General features: G+C 46.0%; 1 protein-coding gene across 4 annotated transcripts; it reads left to right on the forward strand.

Moving 5' to 3' along the window:
• Nucleotides 1–3,956: 3,956 nt before the first annotated feature.
• LOC310756775 (uncharacterized protein) lies at nucleotides 3,957–14,661 on the forward strand. 4 transcript variants are annotated; one of them, XM_083601497.1, is made up of 4 exons: nucleotides 3,957–4,591; nucleotides 8,293–9,290; nucleotides 11,364–11,463; nucleotides 13,029–14,661. In XM_083601497.1, exons 2-4 carry the CDS (start codon nucleotides 8,433–8,435, stop codon nucleotides 13,772–13,774), a joined length of 1,704 nt encoding a protein of 567 aa, XP_083457623.1. In that variant the 5' UTR covers nucleotides 3,957–4,591; nucleotides 8,293–8,432; the 3' UTR covers nucleotides 13,775–14,661. The 4 variants fall into 4 exon arrangements, with proteins under 4 accessions (XP_083457623.1, XP_083457624.1, XP_083457626.1 ...); XM_083601498.1 differs by having other exon boundaries at nucleotides 3,957–4,585; XM_083601500.1 differs by lacking the exon at nucleotides 3,957–4,591 and adding an exon at nucleotides 5,033–5,547.
• The last annotated feature ends 1,548 nt before the right edge of the window (nucleotides 14,662–16,209 follow it).

A 16,209-nucleotide genomic window follows, 5' to 3' on the forward strand; every position in this document is an offset into this window, starting at 1 on the left:
CAGGAATCAGCGTGTTTTTACATGAGTAGAATGTGTTTATTTAAAATGCATCTTTGGGTTATTTGTGGGGCCTGCTTGGTGTTTTTACACAAGTAGAATGTGTGCTTTTCTTTAAAATGCATCTCTGGGTTATTTGTGGGGCATAGGAATTCGTTCATTATTATTATTTTTTCCAAAATATAGTTTGGCCCCCCACAAGGTCTGAGGGACAGTGGAACGGCCCTCTGCTGAAAAAGTTTGCTGACCCCTGGATTGCTGCAAAAATGTAGAAAACCAGATTTAAGAGTGGGAAAACCAAGAACCGAAGGGAAATGAAACTGGAAGACCCCCATCCCCACTCCTGCTGCAGGTGAGACGCAGACAGGACAGCTGAGAGTTAACAGTGGGAAGAACCACCCCTTATACCTGACCAATGCCCTTCCTTTGTGCCTCACCCTTATCTAACCCCCCCCCCCCAGTCTGCCCAAACCTCTTCTTCCTCTCCCACCACACCTCCCCTCAGACAGGGTGGATAAAAATCAATGATTTTTTTAAAAATTAAATTAAAAATCAGGTTTTTTTCTTTAAATCAGATTTATTTTAATTGGATTTTTAAAATAAAATGCTTTTGGAGGAAAAGTCTTTCTAAAGATAGTTTTCTATTTAAGTTACATTATAGTCCAAAGGCTATTCATCAGGAAATAAGGATTTGTTTTACGTTTTTCAGTCTAAGTTTTTGGGGTTTTTTAAATTGTTTAACCACATCAGTTAAGAAACATGGATACGTATGCTATCATGTTGTTATTTTAGTTAAATAAATTGTTATTAAGGAAATTATTGTTTTTCTCCTTCCAATAAAGTGCAACAGAAAAGTTGTCCAAATATAAACAGTTAACTTATTAAGCCTCACAATAACTTCATAAATATCTGTCTATGTATTTCTAACAGTATAAACAAATCAGTAATTTTTGATATAACTGTTAAAACTACCCTGAAAATGTATTTTTCCAAAAATGAAACCTTCATCTGGTTGTAAATATTAAGATTACACCAGCAAGAATTAGTCTTTCTGTAAAATAATGATTTAAATCAAGTCTTACTGACTAGTGATTTAAATCAATTGGATTTAAATCAAATCCACCCTGCCTTCAACCTCTTTTAAAGCACCCCTCTCCTTTAAACATTGATCCAGTGGTGTTTTTAATGGAGAGAGGAAGGCACTTCAGTTTGCCATATACCACGCTCTGAAGCACCTCCCTCCCTCCTCTAAAAGGGTCACCTGGGCCACCTGCTCCACCTGCTCTTACTTGCCTACCTGCTATTTTGTCACCACACAGGAGTTATCATGGCCACCTGTTGGGGGCATTACAAATGACAGCATGATGACAGCATTACAACTTTATGATATAGTAAGATCATATTACGTTTTCAAGGTCTTTCTGCAATTATGAGGGCTAGAAGCTTGGGTTTCTTAGGCTGATTCTCAGAAAAGCTTCCAGGTCCCCATGTACTCTAAATTAAGGCAGACACTTCAAGCTGTTAAACTGTTCTACTCTGCAAAGTTTAGCAGATTGGGTAGTACTGACCTCTGACCGCCAACCTTTACAGTGTTTAACAACCATAGAAATACCAATGTTAAGTTACATATTTGATCATAAAATGTAATCTTGCCAGAAAGTTGTAACAAAGATTAGATTAGAGTAATAAAATAAAGGGGATTTGACTGGGCGAGATTAACAGCATCTCAGTGACACATTTGTGGTTGTGTTTTTGTTTTTTTAATAAACTCCTGTACTTTTCCCAGCTCCATGGGAAAAATGATTGGCAAGGCCATAAAATGTTGAGGAAAGCTGTTCCAGTTGGATTCTTTCCAGCCACATCGCTTGCGCATCTCCCTATGGGAAGAGGTGAGCCTGTGAGCCTTGTCATCTGTTTCACAGTGGATGGACCAGGAGAAGAAAAAACACAGAGAGGAAACACTGGGAACTGTAATGTCTACTCTGACTGGCGTTTCCTGCAGGGAATCTCTCCCAACCCTACCTGGAGATTCCATAGGCATAACCCAATAACACGCCCCCTGAAAACAGCCACATTTTAAAAGGGTATATAGGATGTTGATCAGGTCAGCCAAAGGCCTGGTAAAAAAGGAACGTTTTTGCCAGACGCCTAAAGGTGTTTAATGAAGGCGCCAGGCGAACTTCCCTGGGAGGAGAGAATTCCACAGACAGGGACCCACTGCAGAGAAGGCCCCGTTCTCGTGTTGCCACCCTCCGGACCTCTCAAGGAGGCGGCAGTCAAAGGAAGGCCTTGGAAGATGACCTCAGGATCCGGGTAGGTTCATATGGAAAGCACTTTGAATTGGGCTCAGAAACTAATCGGTTGCCAGTGCAGTCGGACCAGGATGGGTGTAATATGCTCAAACCATCTTGCTCCGATGAGCAACCTGGCTGCTGAATTTACTGTGTTTGATGTTTTAATTTGCTGGAAGCTGCCCAGAGTGGGTGGGGCAATCCAGTCAGTTGGGTGGCATGTAAATAAATTATTATTATTATTATTATTATTATTATTATTATTATTATTAAGCAGCTCAGTATTGTCCACACTGACTTGCAGCAGCTGAACAGAATTTCTGACAGGGAGTCTTTACCCAACCTTGAGTCCTACCTAGAGATTGGGCCTTCTGCAACCAACTCAGATGCTCTGCGACTCAGCTACGGCCCCTTCCCTTGTCCTAAATCACAACTGTTATGTACTGAAGTTCTCACCCTGGGCCAGCACTCAGGTCCACATATGCAAATAAGGGATTGAAAGTGACGTTCAGTGATTGGATAGTTTCAGAAAGTTGTTACAGTTACGTTGTACTAGAGCTCTATATAAGCAGGCTGGCTAAACCCTTCAGTTCAGTTCTGTTCTGGCCTGTGAATAAACAAGAGCTGTTTGAAGAATCGCTGTGTCGTCTGATATGTTCACCCACAACTTAACAACAACCTCAAACACATCCCTGATGCCGGGAGACTTTGGGATTATTGAGTTACGCCTATCTCCTCTTCTTGGGATTACATCTCTCTCTTGCCCTTCCAGTCTCTCAGGCCGCTTCTGCAAGAAATCCTCTGCCAGGGCCACTGCCGGGCACAGGTCTCAGGCCTGCCTTCCCTGCCCCAGCTCCCCATCTCCTGGGGAAGGACCATAAAGAACTGCTCCAGGATCAGAAGCTCCACGATTTGCTCCTTGGTCCGCCTCTCCGGCTTCAGCCATCGGTGGCGAAGCTCCCAGAGCCGCCTGCAAACCCTCGGGGCCTCTCGGCCTCCTGGTAGCAGAGCTGCCGGAAGCATCGCCGCCACGTCTCCCTACTGGAAAGATCCTCTCCGGGGGTTTCTTCCTTGACCTTCTCATCATCACCTTGTGCTTGGTGGACGCCTTCCGGTTACTTCCTTTCCACCTCTCCTCGAAGGGACTGACCAGTGTCTGCCACATCTTCCCTCAGGGCCGGAAACAACTTTGTATCTCGCAACAGCACGGGATCTAAACGTGGCGAGGCGGCCAACTCAAAGCGAGGGCACTCCACTGCCTTTAGGAATTCCTGCCACTGCGCTTCCCACCTCTGTGTCTTCAGCATTGTCTACAGGCACTGACTGGCAGCTCCTCTCCAGGGTGAGAGTTGGGGAGCATTCCCAGCCCCACTTGGCGATGCGCTAAGGACTGACCCATGGGTGCTTTAGTTGAGATCCCTGTGTTGCAGGGGGTTGGACTAGATGACCGTCGGCTCTCCTTCCAACCCTTCTCTTCAATAATTCTATGAACTCCTCGCTGACTCTGACACAGTGAATCTGCAGTTCTGCTCAGATGCCCCACAATGGAGGCTGGCCCATTAGGGCAACCCAGCACCAACCTCAGCTTGCCCTCAGCCAGCCCCTGGCCAGCGATCTCCTTCCTTTAAAGCAGGGGTAGGCAACCTAAGGACCATGGGCTGGATGCGGCCCATTTGCCTTCTCAATCTGGCCCGTGGACGGTCTGGGAATCAGTGTGCTTTTACATGAGTAGAATGTGTGCTTTTATTTAAAATGCATCTCTGGTTTATTTGTGGGGCATAGGAATTCGTTCTCCCCCCCCCAAAAAAAAATATATAGTCCGGCCCCCTACATGGTCTGAGGGACGGTGGACCGGCCCACGGCTGAAAAAGGTTGCTGACCCCTGCTTTAAAGCCATTCCAGGGGATGGCTCTGCCAGTCAACCTCCTCCTCTTCCCCAGCGTTGCGTTTGCAAAACCGGGCAGGGAAGAAGATGGGTGGCTCAACTAGAATTGGTCGGCTCTGCTGATCATCGGCTCTCTGGCGCCACCTACTGTCGGGCTCCCTGCCCTCCGTCCTATCATTCCCGATGGACATCAGCCGCTGCTGCTCATCACCATTTCTCTCCTTTTTGCTTCCAAGGGTGGCCCTTTAAAAGGGTTAAAACCACAGAGCACCGATTCCCAGAGAAGCCAAGAAATTTGAAAAGGAGGGGGGGGGGGCGGACGGTAAATACTGCAAAGTCCCTTCCTCCTCCAGCTCCTAGCTAAGCTTGTGCTGTGGAGCTATTGTTGTGTTTTCCTTGCTGCAGACCTGAGGTGGGGGTGAGTTTGAAAGGCTGGAATAGGACCTTTCAGTTGCAACAAATAAATTCAAAGGATAAAATTTGCACTGGCCCATTCGTAGGATTATGCCACCTTTTAAAATAATAATAATTATAATAATTAAATTGATCTGCTCTTTGCAATCCAAGCGTTACAAAATGAATTAGCATCTCTCAAGGCTCTCACTGCAACCTCATGGGAATTTACCTAGTTGCTTTAAAATGCGCAAATATTTTCCTGTGCTTTTAAGCCACACCATAACTGCTGCGGGGAAAGGTGGGATTAAAATCTCCTCCATTTGATTGCTATTGTTTCCACACACCCCTTTTGTTTTATATATATATCGCCAGGATTCTCTGTTCTTTAGGACTCATTCCACAATATATATCATTTTATGCCGTTTCCATTGAGCTGGCTGTGTTTTCATGCTTTGTGGCCGGCCACCTGATATGTTGACTTAGAATTAATTTTATTAATAGCAGCAAATGACACATGCCCTTTGGGGATGAGAATCCTAGACTGCAAGAATCCTATACACACCTGGGAGCAAGCTCTGTTGGAAATGACGGGGTTTGCTCCTGAGAAAACCTGGATAGGATTGTGATATTCGTGCGCTCTGTTGGGATTTAAGTTTTATGTTTCCGGACGGGTGTTAAATCTGTGCCAAAGGTGGGCAGGTGACGTGGGAGAGGGCTCCTGTGCCTTTAAAAGGGAAATGAAGGCAAACATTTTTGGGGTGCTAAATTGGATCTGGAACACACATATGTTTCTTGATGCCTTTTGAAGAGAGCCACTACCTGTCTCTGTAGACCACTCTGGTCTGATTCCCCACAAGGAGTCCTGTTTAAACAGTTGCCCATGAGGACTAGGATCTTGTTTTCTCTTGAAAGGGACCCTAGCTCAGTGGCAGAGTATTGGCTATGCATACAGAAGATGTCAGGTATAGCGCTTCTGAGGTACAGAAACATTGATAGTTTATCGATTCAAATAGAAGCCATTTATAGAAAGTATAGAAACCATTTCTCGTCTATTGATTCAAGCAGAAGTTTCTGGTATGTTCTCTGCATGTGGCACAAGCTGGAAGTTTCTAGCTGGTTTGCAAATTTCCATTCTGCTAAGAAGCATGCAGGTGCTATTTTGGCTGTGAACCTTAACACATTTCTCAAGGCCAAGATGTTTTCAACTGCCTATTATTAATTTACAGGCTGGGAATGACTGGTTTCTCGCTTCCGTTCGTTCAGTCTATCTCTTCTCTTCAGTTTCTCTCATTGAGTGCATTGTACATAAGTATGTTAAGTTTAAGGTTTCCATTTTTACTGTTAGACTGCAACTGGATTTTAAAGAGTTTTTCTGCTATCCAGGGATCTGGATCTTGTTATGTGAATTTGCCGTAGTAAATTTTGCTAATGAAGTTGGCTGCATCTGAGTCGTTTTTTGAAACCACGCGCTGTTTTGGAATCTGCTCTGCTTTTTTAGGTAAAGGTAAAGGTAAAGGGACCCCTGACCATTAGGTCCAGTCGTGACCGACTCTGGGGTTGCGGTGCTCATCTCGCTTTATTGGCCAAGTTTACCTTCCCACCGAAGCAGTACCTATTTATCTACTTGCACTTTGACGTGCTTTCGAACTGCTAGGTGGGCAGGAGCAGGGACCGAGCAACGGGAACTCACCCTGTCACAGGGATTCGAACTGCCGACCTTCTGATCGGCAAGCCCTAGGCTCTGTGGTTTAACCAACAGCGCCACCTGCGTCCCTGCTCTGCTTTTTTTACTCTGCTACAATTCATGGCCTGGGATCAGGAAAGGCCATGAACCGTGACAGAAAATCCCTGGCTCAATCAATCTCTGGTGGCAATTCTAGGTTCCCATTTTGAAACCCTGGAGAGCAGCTGCAAGTCAGTGTAGTCAGCACTGATCTAGGTAGACCTGTAGTACTGACTCTGTTCATCCCTATGTTCTATCTCACTATGTGATATACCATAGTTCTTTTAGATCTTATTTTTCTGTTTGTGTCTCCCGTATCCTTGTACTGTTTGATATACTCTAGTGCTTTGCTTGCGACATTATTATTATTATTATTATTATTATTATTATTATTATTATTATTTCCAGGAGGGCCTAGATAGCTCAGTTGCTTAGAGTGTGATGCTGATAATGCCAAGGCTGCAGGTTCAGTCCCTGTATTGGACAGCTGCATATTCCTGCTTTGCAGGGGGTTAGACTAGATGATCCAAGAGGTCCCTTCTATCTCTATGATTCTGTGGTGATTCTGTGATTTATTAGTTGCTTCTTACCAAGTTCTCCAAGTGGCATGTTTAAAAACAGCAACACATACCATGATAAATTCATGAGGAACAATAGAAAATTAATAATAATGATAATAATGATAATAAACAATACCCCACCCCTCCAGCTGGGTTTCCCCAGCCACTCTGGGCGGCTCCCAACAGATTAAAAACACGACAAAACATCAAACATAAAAAACTTCTAAAAGTCAGGTAGTTGTTTATTTCCTTGACATCTGATCAGAGGGCGTTCCACAGGGCAAGCACCACCACTGAGAAGGCCCTCTGCTTGATTGTAGAGCTGGAGATCCATTTAAGATCCATTCTTCCTTGGTTGGAACTCCCCCTTCCTTCCATTTCTGCACATATAGGATTCTGGCTGCTGTTGCTGCGTACATAAATAGTTTAATCATCCTCTTTGGGACATCTGTCCCTAGAGAAAGGATAGCATTCTCATCCAGGCGTCTGCAACACCCACGAAAACAAATCCCATTATTCTGTTCTGCTACTGTTCCCCAGCCTCTTTCCCTTTTGTCTCTTATAACAGAGGGCATACCCACAGGTGTAGTTTGTGGATGAAATTCATTCTGCTATACAAGTCTTAAAGGGCAGGGGCTCCAGTCACCTGTCTGAACAATGCTACCTCCAATTGTAGTGGTGTTTCATACAATTAAATGCACCTCCATCTAAATAATGTTTAAAAGCTGCACATGGCTAGCACTCTTCCTGTTAACATGATAGCTTTCTTTGTTCAGGTAATTTGTTTTAAATAAAATAAAATATAAAATAATATAAAGTATAAAATAAAATATAAAATAAAATAATTTATACCCTAAAAGACAGTCTGAAAATTTTGATATTATGATATTTAACAAATGTATTTAAGTCTGGCCCAGGGTGCTGATGGTATGGTTCAGAAACAGAGCATGATAATATCTAGCTTTTCTCGAAAAGTAATGAAACTCCTGATTTCTTCCTCGTTCTGTGCCTGAAATATGAAATATTTGGGAATTTTGCAAACATAAAAAAAAAATTTTTAAAAAATGAGGGGGAGATGTACAGTAAATGTTTGCTGTATTGACTTTCCATATGGTATTCTGCATGAGCCCGGAAATTCCTATCGGTGGCAGAATTTAGTATTTCAGCTTTCATTTTGGGGGGTGGGTGTGCGGGGACACACCAAATTTCTGTCCCTTATGACCCAGAAGAAATAGGCTTGAAAGTGAGGCAAGGTCTGGGAGAATGAGAAACTGGGATGTCTAGAATCAAAATAAAATTACCCCCAAAGGTTCTGAGTTTTATGTGCTCTCCGTCATTCTTGTGTATGTTTTTATTTTTTAAGAACCAACCTCTATTGTTGAACCAACCTCTATTGTTACTGGCTCAGAAATAAATGAACCCCTCCATTATATTTTTCAGAGACCCTTGTGGATTCTGCTGCTGGGGCTAGCCTGGGACAAGAAGCCAAGTAAACTCAGGGAGAAGAAACTCCCCCAAAAGCTTCTTCTTTGTGTGTGTGAGAGAGAGGCGAATTGGAGTAAAGCCTTGGCCTGAGAAAAATGGCTGCCGAGCAAGGGATTCTGGGAGATCTGGTTCCCCGGTTCCAAGCCGGGCTACAGCCAGGGGAGGAAATGTTGCAGTGTGGACTCCTGAGCCCCAAACCGGAGGAAGAATTGGAGGGAAAGAGTGAAACGTCTCCCAGCATCCCAACCGAACTTCCCCAGAGAATTACGTCCCCACACGTCAAAGAGGAAGCCGACGAAGGTTTGGCACAGCAGTGGGAGCCTCGGTGGCAGCACTTCCCAAGGGAGCCGCGGCCCTTTCACACAATCTGGGGGGGCGTGCCCTCCCCCTGGGGCCATGCCGAGGCTTCGCCCTCTCCTTTCCAGGGGTCAGGTCATGCTGGCGGCCTACCCAGAGGAGAGCGGGCGGCCCAGCCGTGGCCTGGCCCCAGCAGAGATGTTCAAGGGGCGGGTGGTGGGCCGCTAGCCGACGGTGAGGCAGCCTGCGGGAAAGTCAAGGAGAAGGCATCCCCGGATGAAGAGGCCGCCGACACGGAGAAGTGCCGCCGGCGGTTCCGGCACTTTGGCTACCGGGAGGCTGAGGGCCCCCGCGAGGTCTGCAGCCGCCTCTGGTTCCTGTGCTACCAGTGGCTGAAGCCGGAGAGGCGCACCAAGGAGCAGATCCTGGAGCTGCTGATCCTGGAGCAGTTCCTGGCCGTCCTGCCGCCGGAAGTGCAGAGCTGGGTGAAGGATCGCGACCCAGAGACCTGCGCCCAGGCGGTGGCCCTGGCAGAGGACTTCATGCTGAGGCAGGAAGAGGAGCCCCTGGGGGCAGGCGGCGAAGTCCCCCAGCCTCTTGGAGCAGGAGAGAAGGGATTTGGGGCGCTGTTGCCGTTGCAACATATGGAGAAAGTGGTATGGGTTAGCCTTTCCCCTCTGCTCTGCCTCTCCATCCCCCCAACTTCCCCTCTTCTTCTCATTTTCCCTGCCCGGACTTCCCTTTTGCTCCAAACCGAAATTTTCTGTTACCTAGACTAGGATTTTTCAAATCTTCTAGTCCCAGGCCTCAGTTGATGGGCCTAGAGATTTCTGGGATAGATCTCAGAAATAAATGGTGGCGGATGGAGGCAGAGTTGGGTATAATCAGCGGGGAAGGAATTGGATCATTTTCTCCTGCTAACCCCTCTTTGCCAGTTGCTAAATGCCTTGCCAAAGGATCTTCCTTTGCCGTGTACGCACGTTCACAGCATATCCCCCCGCCCCCTCCACAAAGAATCATGGGAACTGTAGTTAGTGCTGGGAATTATTTGCCACTCACAGAGCTTCAGGCAACAGTTCCCAGGATCCTTTGAGGAGGAAGTGTGCTCTAAACCTACACAGCCCTTGCGGCAAGGAGTTCCGTAGATCTGGGAAGAGTTGTGACTCCAGATTGGTGGCTAGTACAGTGGTACCTCTGGATGCGAACGGGATCCATTCTGGAGCCCCGTTCGTATCCTGAAGCGAACGCAACCCGCATCTGCGCATGCGTGGGTTGCGATTTGCTGCATCTGCGCATGCGCGTGATATCATTTTGAGCGTCTGCAGATGCATGAGCGACGAAATCTGGAAGTAACGCGTTCCACTACTTCCGGGTCGCTGCGGACCACAACCCGAAAACGCTAAACCCGAAGCTACTTTAACCCGAGGTATTACCTCTTGTGGGCACAAATGCCACAGTTTTAACCAATCCAGCCATGTGGATATTGAGAGAATGCGGATTCCTGAGGTCAAGCTATCCTAGTCCACAAACAGCTGAAACTAGCAAACTAAGGGGAGGGGTTGTATTTGCCAACTAAAGAGGAGTGGCAGGTTAAACTGTTTGAGTACATAGAATTAGTGATTATGACAAAAAAGGTCAGGGACCGATCGACCCAAAAGTTGAAAAAAGAATGGAACATCTACAGACTATATCTAAAAGAACATTGCCCCCACATCAAATCTTTAATATGCTTTGATTAACTCTTGTAATAACTCAAGTTAAAAGGAATATAAACAACATGTAATATTGTTTAAGTTTATTGGAAAAACAGATGCAGTTAACAAGGAGCTAAAAGAACCACGCAGAGGAGGTCGGAAGTCATCAGGCAGAGAAGAAATTTATTTTTATCGTTTTCTTTTCAAGATATTTTGTCTTGTTTGGTATTGGTGGTGGGCTGCTTGCTAATAGTTTTGTGTTTTAGTGTTGCAAGCGGATTGGATGTATTGTTTATAAACCAATAAAGAATGAAGTGAGGGGGTGGATTCCGGAGGCCAAGCTATCCTAGTCCATGAACAGCTGAAACTAGCAAACCAAGGAGGGATTGTATTTGCCAACCCCAGTTACCTATCTCACTGGCCTATTTCAGACCAGCTGAAGGTAGACCCCATGTTTAATGCATTGCTGTTATCCATTTGTGATTATGGCAATACCTTATCTTCCTCAGGCGTTCGGTTCCAAGAGCTATGTGTGTACATGAAAATACAGAAAATATTTCTATACACAGCTGGTGTAATGAGGGAAACAGAGAGCACCCTCAACGCTCCCAAAGCCACTGTGCTCCTAACAGGACAGGTGTTGCCCAGAAAGCAAGACTGAGAGCTGAAAAGCTCTTTTTTGCACCAGGTCTACTTGGGGTTACTGGTGCGAAAAGACCTCTTAAACTCTCAGCCTTGCTTGCCAGGCAAGGCCCTCTCAGCATACCAGCTCTGGGAGTGCTGGAGATGCTCTTGCTAGATCTCGCAGGACAACTTGACTTCCCGCGAGATCTTGCGAGAGCATCCCCGGCAATCCCAGAGCCAATGTGCCAAGCAGGCCTTACCTGAGAACCAAGCTTAAAATCTCTCTTCGCACCCAGTCCCCTTGAGTTGCACAGTTTCAGCCGTATACTGTTTGGTTTCGCACAAGTCATTTGAGCGTAAAATGAGGCGCTGCCATATTCTGCCCTGGCTATGCCCTTTGTGTTGTTCCAGGTGTCTGGGCTTCTGGCAGAGGTCTGCCTGTATTCTTCCAAAGCGAGAGGCACCTTCAAAACGGACGAGCAGGAGAGCGGCAGAGATGCTTCTTTGCAGGGTGAGTGTTTGTGGCGCCTGAGTGGCTCTCGCTGCTGCCACCTTTCCCAGAATGCCTTGCTCTGAAGGAAGACCCACACGCCTTGACCCTTTCTCAGAGCCAGGCCAGGAGGCAGGGGGTGAGAAGCGCTAGCTGCTGCTGTTCCTGCGGCTGCTATGACGGCAAAAAGGAATAAAATGTAAACGATGTGAGGAAGAAGAGAGAGAGGGCAGCAGCTCCCACTGCCCACCTGAGCCAGCACAAACTCTTATTGCCACGACGGTGTTGGCCTGAAACAGGGTGTGTGGCCTGCCCCTGTTGCTCTATCTGGCTAAAACACAACTTTTTCTTTTCTTCTATTTTTTTAAGACATAATTTTTTATTGATTTCCAAATTTACTTCTATTTCAGTGTACAATTTTTCTAAAATTTTGACTTCCCACCTTTACGCTCATGATGGTTTTATTCCTGTCTTATACCTGCTGCTTTGTTTGACATACTTTAATCTAATACAATTATCATGTCTTCCACTTATCATTGTTTTCTTTTTAAATTTTCTTTCTTTCTTTCTTTCTTTTATTTATACCCCGCCTTTCCCGGTTCAGAAACCGGGCTCAGGGCGGCTAACAACAAATTTAAAACACTTGATTGTAATACAACATAGAAGCAGCATACAATGCAGTATAAAAGCATGAATAACAATAAAATTCAAAGTTCAAAAATCAATTTGGGGGAAATCCATCCAATAAACATTAGATAGTCACCAGGGCTAGCTGGCTGAATTAGTCCTACTTGGGCCAGCAAGGAGGCCAGGGGAGAATTAGCTGTGGGGTCTCAGAGCGAGTAATCTGAGGGGAGGGGGAGGGAAGAGAAGGGAAATAAAAGATCAGGATGAATTCAAATTAAAGGCCAGGCAGAATAACTCTGTCTTACAGGCCCGATGAAAAGAGGTTGAATCCTGCAGGGCCCTGGTCTCGTGGGACAGAGCATTCCACCAGGTCGGAGCCATCACTGAGAAGCCCGTGGCCCTGGTGGAGGATAGTCTGACTTCCTTAGGGCCCGGGACCTCTAAACTATGGTTATTTATGGACCTTAAGGTCCTCTGCGGGGCGTACCAGGAGAGGCGGTCCCATAAATATATTTTTATTAAGTTTTACATAAGAAATTTAAATTCTAACAAATCATTCACCTCTTCATTAGGATTCCCTGAATCTTTTGACTTCCCTCTGCCCTTCCGTGGTTCCCCCCAACTGCTTATCTTATTTTCTCTAATTTGTTTTTAAAAAGCAGTAATCATTTTTTCCATGTTTTTTTGTACATTACAAGCATTGCTCAAACCCTGCCAAAGTTTTTAGTTGTTTACAGTGTTCTCTTAAGTACATTATATTTTTTTCCCATTCCTTCTTAAAATTCTTCTCTTCCTGGTTTCTGATTTTCCCAGTCAATTTTGCCATTTTGGCATAGTCCATCATCTTCATCAGCCATTCCTCATATTCCACTTATCACTGTTTTCAATCTGCTGCTCATAATTCGAACCCTGCCCATGTTTTCATTTGACTCTGTTTTATTTTCTTTTTATTGATGCAGATCTTCCAGCAGATAATTTGCCAGAGAGGGAGGCCTCGGCCGTTTTGCCCCAGGAAATCCCGAGGCAAGAGGATCCGTTGCAAGACTGCAGGAGGGACTTTGGTGCCGGTTCGGACGTGGCTGAGCGCGAAGACTCGCCCCCTGGCCTGAAGCCTCACAAATGCTCCGAATGCGGGAAACGGTTCCATCAGATTTCCCACCTTAACAGGCACCTGAGAATCCACACCGGCGAGAAACCGTACAAGTGCCTGGACTGCGGGAAAAGTTTCACGCAGGGCTCCTGCCTGCTGGGTCACCAGAGGATCCACACGGGCGAGAAAGCCTACTCGTGCTCGTACTGCGACAAAAGCTTCATTTGGAGCTCAGGGCTCCACCAGCACGAGAAGATCCATCTGGGCGAGAAACCTTACAAGTGCTTGGAGTGCGGGAAGAGCTTCCACCGGAGCTCTGCTCTCACCGACCACGTGAGGTCCCACACCGGAGAGAAGCCGTACACCTGCTCTGACTGTGGGAAAGGCTTCAGCCAGCACTCCAACCTCATTGTGCACCGGCGGGTCCACACTGGGGAGAAGCCATACACCTGCTCTGTTTGCGGGAAAAGCTTCACCCGCACGGCGTTGCTCATGGCGCACCTCAGGATCCACACAGGAGAAAAACCCTACAAATGCTTGATCTGCGAGAGGAGCTTCAGGGAGAGGCCAGCTCTTACGAAACATAAGAAGGTCCACATGAGAGAGAATTTGTAGCGCGTCTGGACTTTTGAAGAAACCTCTGCATGGGCTCTCCTTTCTGGGCATAAAGTAGCGTTTTGCATTCCTCAGCCGTTTCACACACGGCCACATCATCAAGTTAAAAGTGGTCTTACACCGCTTGAACAGCCGCGGCTTTTCTCAAAGAATCCTGGGAACTGTAGTTTGTTAAGGATGCAGGGAGTTGAAGCTCGGTGCTGGGAGTTGTTAGCTGTGTCCTGACCACTCTCGGCACCCTATAACAAGCCGCAGTTCCCAGGATTCTTTGGAGGAAGCAGTGTAAGAGAGTTTTAAATGGGTAGTGTGAATGGGACCTTAGAAATGGCTGATAGGTCAAAGCTGCTGTGATGTCATGGAATGGTTTCTGATCAGTCGGGGAAACTGTCACTAATTGTACTTTGATAAGAGCGAAGGGAAGGGAAGAGTAAGGCCAACATAACTAGGTGGGGAAAACCAAGAAACCATTGGATGCTGGAAAAGAAGTTTTTGAGAGTTGTTTGTTGTTGTTTCGGGGGTGGGGGTGGGGCTTGAGGGGCGAAGAGCCAAAATGTGAGTGAGGCCAAACATGTGATGTCTGAACACTGAATTTCACATAATAGCTTTCAGCTCACCAGCTGCATCTTAAGCTGCAGGTGCCATGTACAAAATATTTGACAGAAAGTGGTACCCAACAAACTCGCACGCTGAAGAGAACAACCTCCTGATGTTGGAAATCCCAGTGCAGAAGAGGCTGGCCTGCTCCTGAGTCCTTCTTGCCTGTTTTTCCATTTACAGGGTTTTTCTTCCCTACTGATTTTTTCCAGTGTTACAATTCTATCCAAACTCAGGGACTCTGAAGAGCTGCTCAGAAACACCTGTCACACAAAATAAAGTTGGGAGTGGTTGGTTGTTGTTGTTTTTGAGTGAGTAGAGGAAAGCAGTTCATTGTGGAAATGTTTGTAATGCATTCAGGCATATTGCTGATCGCCGCCTTCTTTTAAGGATGCTGTGCTGAATATTGAACCATGAAGGTTTGGTGGGGTAGAGGAACATACCTCTAGGTCAGTGATGGCCAAACTTGGCCCTCCAGATGTTTTGGGACTACAATTCCCATCATCCCTGACCACTGGTCCTGTTAGCGAGGGATGATGGGAGTTGTAGTCCCAAAACAGCTGGAGGGCCAAGTTTGGCCATCACTGCTCTAGGTGGATAGCTTGCAGTCAAAGTTTTTTTTAATCAATACATCTATCACATGCACCTGATCCAGGATTGGTGTCCAGGATTGGCATTATTGGACACAAAGCCCACATCCTTGCAATAAGTCCCACTGCCAGCCCTCAGCTCCCTCCCTGCTGAGAACCTCCTGGTCATCTTCACGACATCTTCAAACATGCCGGGCACATTCAAAATTTAGGAGATGGCTGCGGGTTTTAGTGCAGAAATAAGGAGCGGAGGGCCGATAGAGAGAGAAATGATTATACATAAAATGTGTGCATGGTTTGGAGAGAATGTCAGGAAACAGTATACCAGGCCAGGAGATACCCCTGCCTGTTGTTTGTTCAGTAAAGGAGCAGAGTAGCGGAACATGGGATTCCAAAAAGACACAGCAGGCCGGAAAAACCATTACTACAAGTTTACTGTTTTCTTACCGTTCAGTACCAGATCCCTGGCATGGCAAATCTTGGCTTGTGCAGAGCAGAATCCAGTTTCTGCGTAAAAATACACCACACAAATGCAAAAATGTAAAATGAACAGAACAGTAGAGTGAAAGAATGAGAGAGAAAATGCTCCCGGCGGACAATTGATACAGCTTATCCCGAGAGCGAACGGCCTTGGACAGAGATAACACAAGTCGGTGCACAAAACAAAATATGTGCTGTCTCCGCCTTCTAAAAGACAGGAGAACTTTTAAACATTAGAACGTACCAGAAGGCTTCTGTTAGTTTCTATACAGAGAGAACTTCTTTTTTTCCTTCTCGTAATACTAGAGCCCAGCGGGTTCATCCATTGAAGCCGAATGTTGGAAGAGTCCGAAGAGATTATTATTATTATTATTATTAATAATAATAATAATAATAATAATAATAATAGTTTATTACTTATACCCCACAGATTTGGCCGGGCCTGCCCACCTACTCTGGGTGGCTTCTAACAGGATATTGTTGTTGTTTAGTCGTTGAGTCGTGTTCTACTCTTCGTGGCCCCCTGGACCAGAGCTCGTCAGGCCCTCCTGTCTTCCACTGCCTCCCGCAGTTTGGTCAAACTCATGCTGGTAGCTTCGAGAACACTATCCAACCATCTCGTCCTCTGTCGTCCCCTTCTCCTTGTGCCCTCCATCTTTCCCAACATCAGGGTCTTTTCCAGGGAGTTTTCTCATGAGGTAGCCAAAGTATTGGAGCCTCAGCTTCAGGATCTGTCCTTCCAGTGAGCACTCAGGGCTGATTTCCTTCAGA

Source organism: Podarcis filfolensis (genome assembly GCF_964270895.1).
Source record: "Podarcis filfolensis genome assembly, chromosome: 2".
Lineage (NCBI taxonomy): Eukaryota > Metazoa > Chordata > Lepidosauria > Squamata > Lacertidae > Podarcis > Podarcis filfolensis.